At 43.4% G+C, this 19,678-nt stretch overlaps 1 protein-coding gene across 1 annotated transcript in view; it reads left to right on the top strand.

Annotated features, from left to right (window-relative positions):
- Positions 1 to 4,376: 4,376 nt before the first annotated feature.
- Positions 4,377 to 19,678, top strand: part of TG (thyroglobulin) — a gene marked incomplete at its 5' end in the record, with an annotated part of 161,899 nt that continues 146,597 nt past the window's right edge. Inside the window, 8 exons of the mRNA XM_080339625.1 lie at positions 4,377 to 4,464; positions 5,698 to 5,806; positions 6,691 to 6,788; positions 7,249 to 7,452; positions 7,798 to 7,957; positions 12,698 to 12,804; positions 14,374 to 14,517; positions 16,285 to 16,470. Of these exons, the coding sequence (XP_080195751.1) occupies positions 4,377 to 4,464; positions 5,698 to 5,806; positions 6,691 to 6,788; positions 7,249 to 7,452; positions 7,798 to 7,957; positions 12,698 to 12,804; positions 14,374 to 14,517; positions 16,285 to 16,470 (1,096 nt within the window). The remainder of the gene's footprint in view (positions 4,465 to 5,697; positions 5,807 to 6,690; positions 6,789 to 7,248; positions 7,453 to 7,797; positions 7,958 to 12,697; positions 12,805 to 14,373; positions 14,518 to 16,284; positions 16,471 to 19,678) is intronic.

Below are 19,678 nucleotides of genomic sequence, written 5' to 3'. Positions count from 1 at the left end.
TTACAGATATATAAAGGGTGAGTGTCAGGAGGATGGAGCCAGGCTCTTCTCGGTGACAACCGATGATAGGACAAGGGGTAACGGGTTCAAACTGGAACACAAGAGGTTCCACTTAAATTTGAGAAGAAACTTCTTCTCAGTAAGGGTGACAGACACTGGAACAGGCTGCCCAGGGGGGTTGTGGCGTCTCCTACTCTGGAGACATTCAAGACCTGCCTGGATGCCTCCCTGTGTAACCTCATCTGGGTGTTCCTGCTCCGGCAGGGGGATTGGACTGGATGAGCTTTCAAGGTCCCTTCCAATCTCTGACATTCTGTGATTCTGTGAGCTTTTTTTTCCCAAAATCTTTATGAACACCATCAGTTTTATCAATCACTGACAGATCTGCGCCCTGTGAGTTCAATCTGTCTTTTTTCATTCATTCCTCTCCACAACCTCAGGTGGGGCACCAACCCACAGCTTTGTTGTGTGGCAGAAGGAGCCGTGTTTCTCCTTGAACTTGTTCTCTGGCTCTATTGACCCTATGCTGTTGCCTTCATTTCAGAGAAGGGTAAGTATTGCATTATCGAGAGCGGAAAGCAAAAAACCAACCAGCAACGCTTTTGTCAAACATCGAGTGGATTCAGTAGCAGATCGATCCTTTGTGCCTCTGCGGAACTGACTTCTTGACATTTCAACACAACCTGCATCCCACATGTTATGAGAATAAGTATTTCTCGACTTTGCATTAACTGTGGTGCTGCTAGAGGAAAACTGTGTTATCTTCAATGGATAAGTAAGAAGAAAGCCATTTGACCTGTTCTGGAAATGGTTCCTTTCTGCAAGGACAAAGGCAAATTCAAATGTTCTCATTTGGATTCTTTAGGTTCTTTTGTAAGCAAAGATGCTTTGCCAGCTGTTAAATTATAATACAAAAAAAATCTGATAAGTCCTCTGCCCACTTTTCTGATCCAGCCAAGTTTGCTATAGAAGTCACTGGAAATTCCCCATCATTCTTTCAATTTGAAGAATGTGTCATGTATGAAGTGACTGAAACCTGTATTATCTGGTGGGACTACACTTCTTTTCCTTGGCATCTTTCAATTTTGCATCACAGGAGGACTTTTTGAAACTTAATCAGAGATGATAGAGATGATAAGTGCTTCAGAAGGTCTTTATTGTCATCTGTGCCAAAATCATGTGAAGAAGATTGGGACGAACGTCTCATGCTTGGGAAGAAATGTACCAAATGTAAAACATGGTTCTCCTCTACCTGTAAGTGTAATAAGTTACTAAGAAATGGTATGAGTCTTTGTTTTTACATAGTTTTCTTAAAATTTGGGAGAGGATTGTCCAATATTGGTGGTTTCTTTAACACAGAACAGCAGTTTGTTATTTAAAAAATAAATGAATTGATATGGGCATAATTTGACAATGGTTTTAGTATTTCCAAATTTTGCTTGCAGTTTGCTGCCTTTTTCAGGAGCCTCTCTTAAACTCATCCTTAAAGCAAGGTTGACTTCTTAGGCTCAAGTTTTATATAGGTGAGAGCAACTTTTCTGTGGGTATAGATGCTTATGTGTTCATATACCAGAATCATTTGCCCTTGGATTTTTTAATATGTAAAAATGGCACAACTGTCTTTTCTACTAAGAAAGTGTATCCAAAACTGGAACAATGAATAAATGGTCTCCTTCTCCTTTGAGGCTGTGATTTCAATGTTTCCTCACACTGACATTTTTCTTTCCCCCCAACAATTAGTCTAGATTGAGTAGCTTTCTGCCAGTGTGTACAACAAATGAAACCCTCATTTCCAGCACTAGAGCAATGGTTTAGAAGACATGTTAGTTTTAAGGCCGTATTGGCCACAGGGACCTTTTCCACTTTCTCCTCCCCTTCCTTGATGAGCTAATTTAAGATATTCTTCCATCTTTTCCCAGGTGCTAAAAATAGATATCAATTCAATTGTCCATTCACCGAAGGTTGTGCAGTGAAGCTTTTCTTAATTTGACCAGCCATAAAGAAGTGCCTTTTTTGCTCTGACGAATGTGAATTGTGTATAATGCTATTTAAGCTACATTTTTCTTTCTCTCTGATCCATGGGCTATTGCATCCCATTGAACCTGCACTTACCGAGATGCCCATCTTGGTTTGACGCACATCTACAAGTGGTTTAAGTGATGCCGATTGCCAAAACTCACTTCTCGCTTTGTTTTTTAAGAGACTTTTAAGACTTGGCTGTTCTTCCCAACTTGTATAGTTTGGAGGGTTTTTTCCCTGAGTGTTTCTGAAGGAAATAAAAGTAATATTGGGAATCGATGTTATGTAGCTATTGCAGATTTGTGCTTCTTGCTGTTAGTAATAGGCATTTGATACCTTCTTGTTTTTCTGTCTGCCTTACTCTGTTATCAGCTACTAATGACCTTTGATGGCCAAGAATAAAGGAAAAAAGGGAATAGCCACTTTAATGACCTTGCTTCTCTCCCCATTTGCTGTGCAAGGAACCTGAATGACACTTTTTTACTAACTTTGGAAAACTAGACTAAATCAATATCCCCCCCACACACAACACACACTCTGATTATGTGTTTGAGTGGCTTGGAGACATGGTTGTGCCTGTGAGCACCAACCCTGCTGCCCCGGGGAGCCTGTGCGCTGGGCTGGGGTGGCTGTTGTTAGGAAAAGGTTCTTCACCCAGGGGGTGCTGGACACTGGAACAGACTCCCCAGGGAGGTGTCACGGCCCCTAAGCCTGATAGGGTTCAAGAAGCGTTTGGACAACCCCCTCAGACACGTGATGTGAATATTGGGGTTGTCATATGCAGGGACAGGACCTGGACTCAATAATCCTTGTGGGTCCTTCCAACCCAGGACATTCTATGATTCTTGTAACCACCCCACTGCACTGGGGTCAAGCACAAACCTGAGGCTCTTTAAGCATGTTTGAGTCAGAAATACATGTCACAGTCAGACTTTTCATCTTTCCTTATTCGGCCTCCTTGGTGCTAACGCTGACTGTTCTACGTTTATTTGAGTTCCTTTGCTCTGCACATACGTTTCCCTACAAATGCTATGCTAATCCAGAAATTCATTTTCTTTGTCTGATTAATTAGGACTGTCACAGAAATTTTTACTTCTTTATGCCTCTTAAAGTTGCCTTTTTTTTTGGTCTATCATCAATGCTGGCAACATTCTTCATTGTTTCCCAGCTTGGTCTTTCTGCGGACTATTGACTTTCCTCAAGTCCAGAGTAGGTCGCTTGAAAGTAAAATCCAAATATAGTCCTACTCATTTTCAAAAGGCCAGTCATGCTGAAACAAGCTTGTGCTGCTGTTTGAGATCGCATTTACCATATATATCAAGCACTGTAGCACTGCTGGAGTCTACAACCCGCACAGAAGGATGCTTAGATCACTTTTAGCACAGTCTTGGTCCGTAAGGCGTATCAGTAGAGTTGTTTCTAGACTGTCTAGTACCCATGAATCACAAACAAGAGTGCTGCTGTCACTTTTAGTTGAAATCAGCCTAAGTCCAGCATCAAACGTGTGCCTCTGTTATTATTTAGCTAATTATTCTGGCCTTATTTCTCCAACCTTTGCACAAGCGGGGTTGAGTTCTCATAATTCCTGGTGCAAGTAAATGCTGACAATCGTAAGAGATGGACAAGTAAAAAGTGATGCTTTTGAACAAGGAAATAATATTTCTGATATGTTGTAGGTCAAGAATTTTGCATGTAATTAGTACCAAAAAGCTTGCCTAAATATGTTTAATGGTTACACTGACCTTGCACCTGGAGGATGAAGCCCAAGAAGCGAAGCTGCTTCCTACAGACACTTGGCTGTGTTAAAGCACATGGTGCAAGTGGGACTGAAAGCAAAGGGTCAAATGCAATTGAACTTCTGTTCCCTTTGTAGTCAGTGGAGCTGCTGGTTTTCACTTAATAAATAACCACATTATGAATTGTATTTACTCCTAGTCCCACAGCACTTGCAGGCCTAACTCTTGCAGGTTAGGCTCCCTAGAAACACCAAAAAATGCACTTGTAACCCAGAGCACAGAGTCTGGCTGTGCCACAGTGCGACTGAGAGCCGGAGCTCGATATGTTCAATCTGTACATTGATTTAACTAAGTCCCCTCTGCCACCCACTTGTTCTCCTCTCCATGAGGGCTCCATTCTGCTCCCTGGAGCGGGGATGAGAACCGACTGAGGAGAAGCACGAGGGTGGTTCCAGGTGAATGGGCCTCTTGTGGTTTTCCCAGAAGCATCATCTGCGTCACTCGCCCGATTTCATGGCCAGTCGACCAGCACATAAGTGAACCCATCTGTGCGCTGGTTGCTATAAAAAGACAGATGAGGGCTGTGTGGGGCGTGCGGGGCTGCCCCACCGACAAAAGGGGATGGAAGTCCCCCAGCGCATGGTGGGCTCTGTCCCATTTTGCACCCTTCTTTGCTGCTTGATTAGCATAGCAGCAGCCAATATATTTGGTAAGTACCCTTGTTCTTTTCCTTTGCCCATGTCCAGCAGTGACTGTACTCCTGTGATCATTATTCTGCTCTATACTTTATTCTGACAAAATCTGTAATGATCTTTCACACTGCAAGCTTAGCTAGTTATTGTGTGTGTGCAAACTGAGTTTGGACTCCAGGTTATATACTGAGCTACAAGGATCTGTAAATGGTCAGCATTATCAAAATTCAGTAGACCTGGATTTTGGATGGAAAACAAGAAAAGTTTTCTAGAAGAACAGGCTGGGTTAGAGAAGGAACTTTGTAAGAAAATATGGTGCTGCATGGATGTAAAGGTCCTGAGATTGTATCTGCTACTGGTACGTGGCATCATCCAATTTAGGCTTGAACCTTAAGGTACTGGGTAGTCTGAGTGCTGTCCCCAGCTCTTTGGTCTGAGTGTGATAGTCCTGCACACTAAGCAGTTGGAGTCACTCAGTCTCTTGACTTGTATGTCTTAGTTGACTGTCTCTAGCACTGCACATGGGCATCTTCATACATCCCAGAGCAACTGGCACAAAGTCACATTTAAGATGAAAATGGTAAGGTTTGCCTACATGTGAATGTCTAAGGTGAGCTAACCTAAAACCCCTTTACAGTCTCATTAGATTTTCATATGGGCTTAAGGGGACACAGTAAAAGCTCACAGGAACAGAAGTGATTGAGAGGTCTTAGGTGCACAGAAGCTATCTGTGGTTAAAGGACTCCCTGAGCTGCAATTATTGGAGGCTCAAAAGTATTCAGAATACTTATGTGTTTGTACCACTATGTGTGTTCACACTCAGACCAAATACTGGATTAAGTGAGCCTTTGTTCTAAATTGCTGAAGCTGTGGTTTTGTTTGTTTGCTGTGTTTTTATAGAACTAGCAGATATAGGCACAATAAACTCTGAGTGAGTAAATTATCCCAGGTACCAGAAAATGATAGCCATACCAGTACAAAACAGAGCTGAGACTAATTAAATACAGGGCTGGGAAAAGGGTTCATGAGCATCCCTGTCGTGCTTATCCTGCAGCTGGCAGCCCAGCCAGTTTGCTCAGCACCTCTGTGCTGTCCCATGCAGAAATGCTCATGAGGAGCAAAGGGAAACAACCAGGGAGGACCCATGGACCTGGGGCTGTCACCACGCAGCATGGGCACTAACAGGGTTTTGATAAGAACGGGCTTGTGGTGAAACCACAGTTATCTGTTTACCTTCTTGCTGCTTTCAGAGTATCAGACAGATGCCCAGCCATTACGTCCATGTGAACTTCAGAGGGAAAAGGCTTTTTCGGGAGGAGAAACCTATGTTCCTCAGTGCTCAGAAGATGGCCAGTTCAGGTAATTCATCCTTGCTATTATCCCACTGTTATATGACATGACCTTTCATTACTAATGAAAGCTTTAGCCTGTTTTGAAGAGCCTCTGTATAATTAGACTGGAGGGTGAGAGGTGTAGAAGACTTAAAGAGACTTCATTGAGTTATGTTGCAGATCCAGCCTCTCCTGAATGAATTCTCTGCTGCTGGAAATAATCTCTGGGTTAAGCGGTCAATATAAGATTAATATGCTAATCTTGGCAGCATTGTTTGCATATGAAGTACTCGGTGCAGGTTGTGTAATGCTACTACTGCCTTCCTACAACACACTCACGGGCTCTGATCTGTGATCAGGCACAGCTAAGCCAAGGTGGAGAAGTTATCCACTGCTGTAGGTGGCACAGTTGGGTTTCCTTCTAAAGGCAGTAGAGGAACTAGAAACCACATAGAGAACAGTGATTTAGAGAGCAGCATGTTTCTTGAAGATGCAAGAAGTTAATGAGTTACAGTTGAGGCTGTGGGGGATTGTGATGTTCTCTACTATTATCTTATTGTAGTTGCCTAGAGTGGAGGATCTTGACCTTCCTAGATTTGACTTAGAAAATATCTCAAAATGTATGGTAAAATCTCAAATACTGAGAATCAGGATTCTGTCCATCCTACTTGCTTTCTAAGTGACTTCAGGTCACTTATCTGCAGTTTCTGAAGACCTCAGAGAATTATTAGAATTAAGAGCTCCCATTAGATAGAGTTAGAGGCACCAGAAATGCAGCCCTTTCTGATTCTATTATTTGCAATGTTAAATTATTTTAACTTGTTTGGCTTGCTTTATGTTTTTTTATGTCCTGTAGTGACTGAGGACTCTGTCACTAACAGAATAACATATGTCACTTGTGATCTCCTTCAGGACAGTTCAGTGCAGTAGGGATGGCCTTTCCTGTTGGTGTGTGGATGAGGATGGCATTGAGGTACCTGGCAGCAAACAGAATGGATATCCCATATCTTGTAAGTCAAAAATTTCTAATTTTGTTCAGATTGGGTAAAGAACCATTTAAAACTGCATTTGAACTGCTGAAATCAAGAACAAGTTAGCTCCAGACTTTGATGGACTCTAGTTTGTTGTAATTTGCTAGGTCTTTCTGGTAGAAGTTCTGAAGTTTCTTCAGAACTTATCATGGAAACCTGATACATCTGGGTTGACTGTATTTAGGAAGGTCACAGTAATGTAAATCATGAATGAAAGATCGACTTAGTATATTGGCTTTTGAGTATGAGATCTTCAACCCCATCTGTGGTGGGTTTCTCCATAGCAATTTTCATAACCACAAATCCATCCGTGTCCTCATGCCACCTGGGTGGCAGAATCAGGACTTGCTGCTCTGAGAAAACTCAGGTGTTGCCTTAATAAATGATTCAGGACCCAGCAAGTACCTTTCTCTAACAGTGCAACTCTCTGGTACTACAGGCTTATCCTTTTGCCAGCTGCAAAGACAGAGGATCTTGGTGAGTCGATACATCAACAGCAGTAGCATCTCCTACATCCCTCAGTGCCTGGATTCAGGGGCTTTTGATGAGGTGCAGTGTGACACAGAGCTGGGTCAGTGCTGGTGTGTGGATCCAGAAGGAATGGAGATCTATGGCACCAGGCAGAGAGGAAAGCCCACGCAGTGTAAGTAATAATCAACAGAACGATGGGGTTTGTAGGGTGGGGAGGTTTGATGTGATTGAAAGGTGGTAGATCAGAAGCTTGGACACTGAAGCCTACACTTATGCTACAGGTGCTTAACTGAGGAATGTAAGTCCCTGTTTCATAAACTATAGAATATCTCAAGTTGGAAGGGATCCATAAGGACTGTTGAGTCCAACTTTCTGCTCCTCATAAAGAGGATATGAGGCATCTAGGTGTCCGTTCTTCAATGTAATGAATCTAAGCCCCTTCCAATCCATGGGATGGCTACTCAGCTGTTTGCAGGAAATTAAAACACCAGTAAATTTTAACTTTGTTTCCCATCAGGTCCGGGGAGCTGTGAGATCCGAGACCGTCGCATTCTGCATGGGTTTGGGGAGAAGAGCCCACCACAGTGCTCAGCAGATGGAGAGTTTCTGCCTGTCCAGTGCAAGTTTGTCAACACTACAGACATGATGTTTTTTGATCTCGTTCATAGTTATAACAGGTAAGAGGGTAGGCTTCTGAAACAGGGATGCAATCCTGCATACCTCTTCAAGTCAGTGTCTCACTGCATTATTTTTTCCTACATGAAGCCCTTCTCCTGCAATCCCATATGATGCTATTTTCTGTTGATCAATGGACCAAGCAAGAATTTTTATCTTCTGAATTAATTTTACTAATTTAGAAAAGCCTGATATTCCATCCATGCTGTTTGCTCAGTGTGTCCTCACACAGCACTGGATACTACATTGGGATCTGTGTTTGGTAAAGTAGCCAAGGCTGCTTTCCAGATCGACACACAACAGCAAATAAGATGAATATGGAAGGAAGAGAGGAGTTCATATATATATATATATATATATATATTTATATATATATATCTATATCTGAGGTAGGAAAGATGATTCCACATGACAGAGGAAAACAGATGGACAAGTGACAAGGTACAAAGAGCAAGTTCCACATGATGATGGGAAGCTCCTCTCTGTTTAGGCAGTGCCAGGGTTGCTCACACAGGTGAATAAGTGATGAACAGGCAAGATGACATTTGACTGGTTTCAGGTTGTTGGAGTGGGCTGGGGAAGACAAAATGCTGGATCAAATGCTCATCCGTGGGAGGAAGAATCCATTGTCTGGTGGAGGAGCTGGGAATTGATGCTCAGGAAGAGAAAGAAGAGATGGGCAAGGGGAACCGCAGTGGGAGGAGTTAATTTTGGTGCAGATATTCAGACATTCCAGAGGAAAATTCTGGTCTCTCATGAAGTGTCCTGATCTTGGCATCTCAGTCATCACTTTCCTCCGGTGGAGGGCAGTGGAGTAAATGTAATATCTCATTCTGACTTGGCTTTGTAGTAGTAAAGGCATTTTATTGTCAGTTTTATATGTCATTTTAGCTAGTTTGAGGGTTTTCTTTTTTAATTTAAGCAAAACTGAAAGGCAGGCCCAAATGCACAGTGCAAATTTGTCAGGGCTTTGGAAGAGGTTATTTTGGCAAGAGCAGAATGATCTGGCTGCTTTGTTTGTTGGCCTGTGGAATGTGGAAATTCAAAAAGAGCAATTACAGAGGAGAAAGCAAGGCTTTAAATTAACATTTTTTTCTCCCACTGGGAGGTTTGTTTGCAAAAGCCTGTGAGATTGGGTTTTTCTTGTGTCTGTGTCATGTAATTAATCACAGCAGGATTGTTTCACTCCCAGCTGCCTACCTTTCTAATTATAGCATTGACTTAAACCCATTACCATCATATCTGAGAATCTCAGGTCATTAATATATTTATTTTCATATTACTCTTGCCTGAAATGTCATTATCCTGTCTCATAAGCAGGAGGCCAGAATATGGAGTTGAGGGGATGAGTTTAACAGCAAAGAACTGTAGCAGAACAGGGATTTAAGCCCATATTTTATGTTCATGTGGAAACAGTGGAGCAATGTTCTTTGGTACCACAGGCTGATTTTAGAAATCTAGACATGTTGGACTAACTCCCTTTCCAAGTTTTTTCCTTACACCTTTATAAATATTCCAGAATAAATCGATGTGTTAAAAAAGATAAATGGAGAAATTCAGAAGCTTAGGGTTAAGACTTTCCCAAGAGGAAGACTTTTGGAAAGAAAGATGAGCCCGAATTTCTTGCCTCACCTTGGTGACTTTGCTGCTCTTACTTATTTGATGCAGACTGTGCCCAGGTCCTACTTGGATGGGCAGCCATGTAGAAGACCCCATAGCAGACTGGTGGGAATGACCAAAAGAGTCAAGGAGGATCTTTTTACTTTGTTGCTATAATTTCCATCAGACTGATCCTTGTGTCAGCGTCTTTATCCCACCTCACTGGGGGTTCTGCCTTACTATATATTATTTCCTTGGCAATGGAAAAAAAAAGAACTATGATTAGTTTTTCTCCCTCTGTTTCTGAATAGTCAAGGAGAAAGGCAGCTGTAACTTGAGCTGCACATATGAAACATAGAAGGGATTACTTGCAAACCTGCTTTTGAAAATCAGTAATGAGTTGTCTTTGCTGGACCCATGTGCAGAGACTCATATTTGAAAGAAAAGGTCAACAACCTCACATTTATTTACATTCCCATACTTTTGAGTGTGAGCATTCTTGTTGAAACACATGGATATACATTTATCCATAACTTAAATGTAGTCATCTTTGCTTCAGCCATTGTTTTGGACTGGGTCTGATAGATGAGGTAGTCTGTGTTATCACTACTCATGTTGAAGGGTGTGATTAGAAAGAGGCTAAGAAAAGAAAAGAAGCAGTAGGAAATGACTTTTCCAAGTAAGGTGAGCGAAGTTCTGTCCTCGTGTTTGTGTGGGCCTAATTTATATCTGTTTGTGCTTTATTTAGCTGTACTCTCAACTTGGAACAAAATAACCAGAATGACAGGATATGACTACACATCTGCCCTATATAAAAGTAGTATATTTATGCATGTGACTTAATGTTAAGGATGAAAGAAATCAGCATGCAGAATTTTTCCATTGCATCCTGTTTCACCTTCCTAGACGCTGAGATGCTGGGGTGATGAGCTCTAAGGACAAGCACAGTGAAGAGATCTGCCTTTGCGTATCAAGGCATTGCTCTCTTAATATCATGTTCCTGTTAGGAACCAGGACATGATAATTAAGGGGACCAGAAAGCTCTTGAAATACCCCAAGCCATATATATCTATATATACATAGAAGACCATAGAAAGATAGTATTTAGCTCTTTATATATTAAATTGCATAGTTTTAATGCTGCCAGAAGTTCCTTTGTGCCCCGAGGTATGACATTTTAATTGTTTTCAGCATGCCAGTGCCATCACTGGGCAGGGTTTGACGATCCAAAGTGGAGAGACTCAGTAGGCTTTTAGTTTGAAGGCAAAGGAGGGTGCCAGGGTGGAGCAGCATTACGGAGGGCTGTGCAGGGTCTGAGGCAGGACCACGGCTGGATGAGTTGGGACAACCTCGAGGTCACCAGCCCCTTCCTCTGCCAGGGGTTGCTGTTGCTTTGTGCAGAATTGTAGAATCGTAGAGTGGCTTGGATTGGAAGGGACTTTCAAAGCTCATCCAGTCCAACCCCCCTGCCATAAGCAGGGACATCTTCACCCAGATCAGGTTGCTCAGAGCCCTGTCCAGCCTGGTCTTGAATGTCTCCAGAGATGGGGCATCTACCACCTCTCTGGGCAACCTGGGCCAGGGTTTCACCACCCTCATTGTAAAAAATGTCTTCCTCATGTCTGGCCTGAATCTCCTGTCCTTTAGTATAAAACCATCACCCCTTGTCCCTTTGCAACAGGCCCTGCTGAAAGGTCTGTCCCCATATTTCTTATAGGCCCTTTTTAAGTACCGAAAGGCCACAATAAGGTCTCCCTAGAGCCTTCTTTTCTCCAGGCTGAACAACCCTAACTCTCCAAGCCCATCCTCACAGCAGAGGGTATTCCCCAGCTTGTGCTTTGATGTACTGGGGAAGCAGTAACATCTTCAGCTCTCCTGGCATGAGGTGGCAGAACTCTCAGGCAGATCTTGAAGGTTGCAAAGGGCCATTATTCCACCCCAGAATGCCTCTGTCTCTGGACCAGAGGAGCGTTTTGCTGCATTTCTCCAGGTCACTGCAGGCCACGTGTGCCAGAGCAGCCTGGGGCTGCAGGAGGTGCCTCTGCAATTGAGGTTGGTCGTAGTCCCAGTTTCACAGCAAACTGCTTTGGCACATTAAGCTTTTTCCCAGTTGATCAGGGCCTAATCTACCATTACTCTTACTGCTAAGTGTCCTTCTTTGGTAAAAACCTACTTTATGTATTTTTCTGAATGTCTTGAGCAGAAAATTCCACTTCTCTCTCATTAGATTTTTCCCACATAAGCTGTGTGCAACTGGGACACCAGACCTTTATCATATTTCACAGTAAGGATGTGTGTCTGTAAAATAATATGACTATTTTGGAAATTGGCAAAATTTTTCCCTGGTCTTATTGCTTGAATCTAGAGAAACTTGTCTTCTGTTTGCTTGGAGAAACCCTAGAGTGTCTGTCACTTAAGATCACATTTATTATGTTTTTTCCAACTCTAACCCTATTAAGTTTCCTTCCTAAATCTTTGCTTTTCTGGAATGTGGCTGTTGTCACTCTTAGAGTATTATACTGGAAATTAACGTCTCTTTGATCTCCAGAAGTAAAAGTCATTTGTACTTGTAATATGTTAAAACCCCCTTTCTCTTTAATCCATTGGGCCATGCTTTCAAAATGAAAAAGATTAGTGAAGTATTTACCAGCTTTTGCCCTTAATTCACTGCAGAAAACGTATATACCATGTAGGGAAGAGGAAGCAACCTGTTTGTTTAGGCACTCTGCCATCGTATGCAGATTTGTGGAAGGAGCTAAAGAATGGGTGTTGTAATAACATTAAGCCAATGTCCCTCTATTTTACACTCTTCGTCAGGCTCTCAGAGGTGAGAATAGAATTGAAAATGAGTGCTAGGTACTGGGTACCTGCTTAGGAAGGGTCAGAAATCTGTCTGAAGGGAGACCTTATTGTCCTGTGTTTGCTTAAAAAAACCTACATTTAGGACACTTGTTAGCCTGCTGAAATTCTGATTTGGATCATGTCAGAATGTGGTGGCTAGAAGGAGGCCAAAGGGTTTTGTAATGGCTTTGTGCTGTGCAGACATCCTCACCATACAAATTCAGGAGGGAAACACAGGTGATGCTTTGTTGTTGTCGATGAGTCTCCCTGGGCTCCTCACAGGAGGCTGCTTTCCCTTCCAGGCTCCCGGAGGCTTTCCAAACATTCAGCTCCCTGCGGAAGACATTCCCAGAGGTCTCTGGTTACTGCTACTGTGCAGACAGCCTGGGCAGGGAGTTAGCAGACACCGGTAAGTACCCTCCAGCATCTGATCCTTTAGATTGAGCAGCTTTGAATTCCCAAGAGAAAGGACAAATAACAAGTGTCAGTCTTTAGCTTCATTTTGGCTTCAGGTTCACTCTTACAAGAAGTAAGGCTGCTGGGACCAGTGTAGTGCCCATGGGAAAGGCTGAAATCCCACCCTTAGGAGCAGCGCTGCAGTCAGCAGCAAGTGGAGCTGCTGCCCAGGAGTTAACCTTGTCCTTTCTGGGGTGGTGGAATAGCAGTTCTGAATGTTCAGTGTCTGCCCACACAAGAAAATTGCATTATATTCGATGAGTCCAATTAACAAATACAGGAGAATATAAAGGGCCTGGAGACTGAACGGTTTTCTTCTTGCTCAGGTAGAAACATGGAATGGGTTGGGTTGGGAGACTCCTTTAAAAATCACCTTGTCCAACCCCCTTTCCATGGGCACAGAATCACACAATGTCAGGGATTGGAAGGGACCTCGAAAGCTCATCCAGTCCAATCTCCCTGCCAGAGCAGGAACACCCAGATGAGGTTACACAGGAAGGTCTTGAATGTCTCCAGAGAAGGAGACTCCACAACCCCCTCGGGCAGCCTGTTCCAGTGTCTGTCACCCTCACTGAGAAGAAGTTTCTTCTCAAATTTAAGTGGAACCTCTTGTGTTCCAGTTTGTACCCATTACCCCTTATCCTATCACTGGTTGTCACTGAGAAGAGCCTGACTCCATCCTCCTGACACTCACCCTTCATATATCTGTAAACATGAATGAGGTCACCCCTCAGTCCTCTCTTCTCCAAGCTAAAGAGACCCAGCTCCCTCAGCCTTTCCTCACACGGGAGATGCTCCACTCCCTTCAGCATCTTTGTTGCCCTGTGCTGGACTCTCTCCAGCAGTTCCCTGTCCTGCTGGAACTGAGGGGCGGAGAACTCGACACAATATTCCAGGACAGGGACATCAGATGGTCCTTCTTTTTCTTTCATAGTTTCAGGACAACTTTCAGGCATGTTAATAGTTCATGGGACACGTTAGAAGAAAGACTGTTTTTTTCCAAGAAAGAGGAATGAAGAGGTTGAGGAATTCCAGCTTTTTCATTAGATAGGGTGGTTTAAAATGAAAATCTTGGAAAACTGCAAAGCATGATAGCTTAAAATTTAGATCATAAACGAGAACTTTAGCATTTAATTTCCATGGGGGTGAGAAGTTCTCCAAAAAGTCTTTTTTTTTTTAACACAGAGAAACTACTGCACATTCTTTAATGTGCTCAGGGTATACCAGCAAGACAATTAGGAATTGCTTTTTGGAAGCATTGGTTTCTGACTGACAGTGTCAGTCACTGGCTGTTCCTCCTGCTCATTTTGGTCGATGTCAAGGCATAAAGATAACGCCTGGGCACTCAGCAGTGGGTTACATGGTGTGGTGCATTAGGGTTATGCAGTATAAGTTCACACTTTGCCTGTTTAGAGGACTGCTTTGCTTTTTCCTGAAAGGCTTCCAGTTCTGCTATTCTGGTGCAAAGCAAGTGACTTCAGTCTTAAAATCAGGCTCTGTGTTAAAAGTTTGTCTTTCCCAGGACTGGAATTGCTGCTTGATGAAGTTTACGACACAGTTTTCTCTGCCCTGGAGCCCGCCCGCACATTCATGGAGACCAGTATATATCGGATCCTACACAGACGGTTTCTGGGGGTTCAGCTGGCTACAACCGGCAAGTTCAGATGTGAGTAGCCCCCAGGTGATGCCCTGTAAATAAGCTGACAATTTTGTAGCTTATATGTGACAGCTGCCACTGAGGAGAGTTGTTCTAGGAATCTCTTGCAATGAAATAATGTAATATCAGTGTTTCGGTGCAAGAAACAAGGTCCCTGAATTGCAGCTGAATTTTAACCTCGGGCTTGTACATTCTTAGCAGCAGATTGTACCTGTCCTCTGATCAGCACTTTCCCACACACTTGAAGTTCACTTTAGCTGAAATCCCATGAACTCTCTCTATCTCTTGCCCTGAGATTATGGAGATGGATCTGATGATTTACTAAATTAAAAGCCTGAGAAAATACTCCCTAAATTATGACGGTGCATTCAGAAATAGGAAGGATCTTAGGCTGGCCATAGCACACTCAATCCCCAGGAGGCTACACAAGAGTTTGTGGTGCCTTAGCCAGCAAGGCTGAACTTCTGGATCTGCCCTTGGGTCCATTCCTTCCCCACTTGGGATAAATGCGAAGAGAGTTTCTCTGCCTACAGGCAGTGAACTCCGTGGAACAGGAGTCAGGTACCTCCTTCTCTCTCCCACACCAGAGCCCAAGAGGCTTACCTTGGCTGGGGGAATTTGAACCCCATGGTGTGATCATTTTCATCTCTGAATTTCTCTGACACTGCAGTCTGACCCTCACTAAGGAATTGCATTACCAGAGATATTAAGCAGATATTGATGTAAGTCTTCCGGCCACATAGTTGTGTGGTTTTTCTATTTCTGGGATGAGCTGATCATCCTGGAGAGTCTGGAGAGCATCTTCCCCCTCCTGCTTGCACAGCGTTGTGCAATAAGCTCTGACTGCAGCTGGGGACACAGCAGCTGTCAGCAAAGATGATGCTGTAGCAGCCACAAGATGGAGATGTGACCACGTTCCTCAGCTGAGAAAGGAACTGCTTTGGGGACTTAGCCAGATCTCACACCACCACCTGAAGCCACACGCACTAGGAAAGTTGTCAGACTTGCTTGATGAATGTGTTGCTCTGACATGATGCTCATGCTACCTCAACCTGGTAGCTGAGTGTAGCTGGAGAGCTCTTGAATGTGAAAAAATGTTTAGGCTGCAAGATCGCAAGTTTATATAAACTGGCAAAATTTCTGTTGGAAGGGTGTAGTCTGGTATTGGAGAAATCATAACTCAGAAGATTTTCTTTATGGAGTTTTGGCTTCTCTGCCATTAAGGCCAATTTGACAAGAATGGGGTCTTCAGATCCCTGTGGAGGGAAGTGAAAGAAATTGGATGGTCGCAGACCGAATCTCCACAGTGAGGTGCAGATCTTTGTTCAGGAGCAATGCCTCATTGTCTCCAGAAACACTGATATTTTTCTTCATCTCAGTCTCTTAAGCTGCACATCTGTCTCTATTGATCACCTTTTCATTTGCGTTAAGGGCCCGAGCTCTTCTAACCTCCAGCATGGCCACTGAGAGAGATGTTGATACTCTTGCCTATCCACAACTATGGCTGAAAAATGTTTTAAGGTTTTATTTTCTGTTTAGTTTTCAGAAACAAGTGCTACAGAGGAAAAGCCTGGGGCCAGTTCTCCAGGGAAAGAGAAGATGGATAATTTGCATTTTGGTCTGGGATGTGAAATTTCACTGAAAACAGTCAGGAAATTAAACTTTCTTTCCTTTTTTTTCTTTTGTTCCTCTCAAACAGGCAAACAATGGGATCAAGCAGAAATGGCTTTGAAACTTTAAGCTTTCCCTCCTTAACACAAGCTGTTTTTCTTCCAGGCCCCTCGAAGTGTGAGGTTGAGCGGTACACAGCCCTGCGTTACCAGCACGCCTACGTGCCGGCTTGCGATGCCGATGGGGGCTACACGCCAGTGCAGTGTCAGCAGGGAGGACAGTGCTGGTGTGTGGACACCAAAGGGCAAGAGGTCCAGGGTACAAAGAGACGAGGACAGCTCCCAGCTTGTGGTATGTATGAGATTTGGAAGAGGAGAAATGTGCACACCTCTTGGTGTCTTTAGAAAGAATCACAGAATCACAGAATGTCAGGGATTGGAAGGGACCTCAAAAGCTCATCCAGTCCAATCCCCCTGCCAGAGCAGGAACACCCAGATGAGGTTACACAGGAAGGCATCCAGGTGGGTTTTGAATGTCTCCAGAGAAGGAGACTCCACAACCCCCCTGGGCAGCCTGTTCCAGTGTCTGTCACCCTCACTGAGAAGAAGTTTCTTCTCAAATTGAAGTGAAACCTTTTATGTTCCAGTTTGAACCCATTATCCCTTGTCACTGAGAAGAGCCTGGCTCTGTCCTCATGACACTCACCCTTTCTATATCTGTAAACATTAATGAAGTCACCCCTCAGTCTCTTCTTCTCCAAGCTAAAGAGCCCCAGCTCCAGAAACCTGAAGGACCAATTGCCTTCTTGGCTGTGACAAATTCTGGTGTTCAAAAACTAGGATCTGAAATCCTCCCTGGGGTTAAAAGCCATATTCTAATAAATGAATATCATGTACATCGTATTTTCCTTTATGACCTTTCTTTAGTCTTTTAGTTTTGCATACCCTTGCAGCTGTGATATCTGTTTCTTGACTCCGGAAACTGGGGTATTAGTCAAAATATGTGGTATAATGTAAGGAAGCCAGGGATTGTGGTTTTTGGTTTTATCACCTTCCTTTGGTGAAATGCTATGGAATTTCTAAGGCATCTCTCTTTCCTAGCATTTTTTTCTCATCTCTGTCACTGCATATTTGGCCATGAATATTGTCCAATCCAGTTAAAAAAAAACCCCAGACAATTTGGAAAAGGTGTGTGGGTTCGGGCTTTGAGAGATTTCGTTAAGAATACACCATCAAATCACTGTCTCAAATGGAAATGACAGCAGAAATGTCAAAGGGCCGGAGGGGAGGAGAAGAGTTAAAAACCTTAACTCCAGAGCACACTACCTAAATATTCAGGATTATGCTGGAGGGCTGGGGCACAAGGTCTTAACACAGGAGCTGCCTTTGGGCAAGGTAATTTCTTCATCTGAGAGACACAGTCTTACCACGCAGATAGAGAAGGAGAAGCCTACCCTGGGTGTCTCGGCTCCAAGTTGCTCGGAGTGCTCTGGGCACAGACAGGCTTACGATGAAATGAAAATGTTAACGTGCCTTCGAGGCTGATCACCAAGGATATTGCACGGGAACCTCCGAGAGGCCTTGCCATATGTTGGAACTGGTTGTTTTCTCTTTGAATTTGCTTTGCTGAGCCCTCCTTATGGTTTTTTTGAGGGCAATGGCTTAAGGCTGCTCGCAGCTTTTATTGGCAGACTCAGGAAATTTAAACAGGGAAAGATTTCTGCAGAGGTTTTGCAGACTAACTCCTGAGAAGGTATTTCTTGAGGATATAGATGCAGTCTGCGTTCGGACAGCTACATGCCATGTGTGTATCTCCAGTTCTGCTCTGGTTCACTTCTCTTTAACATCTGCAGCTCTCACACTCAGCAGCGTGAATGCTGGAGGATGCAGAGATGTAGGTGTGGGTGGCACATTGGGTACTCACATGGCCTAGAACACCAGGCAGTCCTGATAGAGACCCACGTCTTTCCAGACCTTTACATTAAACTCACCCCAGCACTGCTCTTCTGTTTGTTCCTTCTCACTTTGCTTTGATTTGATTTGATTCAGAAGCGGGTAGGAGAGGAGAGAGAGCATTTAAAGACAATGATCCTACATTTGTTTTGTGTTAGCATACTTGTGGGATTGTGGCTTACACTAACTTATTGGTCCCCAGAGGAATGTTCTGCATCCCTCTTACCAAGAGCCAACACTGAAAACAGAAGGAGCCCATCCTACAGAAAATGCCTTTACAAAGGAACCACTGTGAGGGATCCTGAGCCCCAGCCAGAACTGCAGAGCAGGACGAGGGTGCGAAAGGAGGAGTGAGCAAGGTGCTGATCAAAGTGCTTCAGGTTTCTTGCTAATCCATTTTAGCATCTTTTAAGATTTTCAGCTTTTCTCCTTACTGTTAACAGGGTTCATGACTGTATTTCCTGAATGTGGAATAAATGAGGTGGGATGGGGAGTCCAAGGAGGCCATGCTGGAGCAGACCAAAGCTGTTTATCCACAACCCTGTCCCCTACAGGGACAGCACGGTGGTGCTTAGGGAGAAAGCGTGACAAACATGGGAAATGCATATAGCTTCCATATATCCTTCCTGTTGCCTGCTGGGTGTCCCAAATTGGAAGCTAAACCCAGATCGCCATGTTCAGCTGTCCCATATGGAGCCATCTTCCAGGGATTTGCCCTGTTGCTCTTTAATGTTTTTTCCTTCCTAGCATCCTCTGACAATAAGTTTTGTGATCATAATTATGTGTTCTACTTTTAGACCATTCTAATTCCTGTGCTGTGAGAAATACTGAATAATAATTATTATCTGTTGTGAACAATGTGAAAAATCCTGTGTTTTAAAAACATATATTATATTTTTTTGCCAAGCTGAATTGTCTCTCTGGAAAAGCTGTTCTGTCCTCAAAATACATTTGCATCCCTTCTCTATAATTCTGCTACTTTTGCATCCCTTCTCTATAATTCTTCCACTTTTCAAAGAAATGTAACCCGGTGGCACAATTCAAACTGCTGCATGAGTTCCAGAGATTCCGTCAGTGCCATAACCATCCTGTCTATTTTGTTCTCAGTGTCTTTTATCTACCAAGTAATTCCTTTTTTTGGTGCCTTTTGAGGTCCTTCTTCAGTGGTTGCATCCTAACTTAGAGCCATTGCCACCTGTTTATGAATGTACGGATGGAGCTGGGTGCAGAAACACCTATGACTTAGCTTGGCCCAGGATGTGGGTGGCCAGGACCACTGTTGGTGCCCTCAGTCCCCTGACATTTGACTCTTTTTGTTGAAATTTTCTATTTGTTTTTTCTTTGGAGCTCATTTGTAAATGACATCTGGTCCTTAGCACTCTATTACTGCTAATTTTAACAATTTATTTTGAAACCTCTTGTAATGAACACTTCACTAGAAAACCAAAGATCTAGGTAGGAAGCCTCCATAAGTTCCTTGTTAGTGGGCATTAGTTAAAATAATTTTCCATATTTCTGCAGTCTGTTTCTTTCTTAGGTTCGCATATTATGCCTCCATCATTGGAGGTTTGCATTATAAGCAGACATCCTACCAGGGAGTTAAAGTA

The sequence above is a fragment of the Nesoenas mayeri genome, assembly GCF_963082525.1.
Source record: "Nesoenas mayeri genome assembly, chromosome: 2".
NCBI lineage: Eukaryota > Metazoa > Chordata > Aves > Columbiformes > Columbidae > Nesoenas > Nesoenas mayeri.
This window is presented reverse-complemented; position numbering and strand designations above follow the sequence as displayed.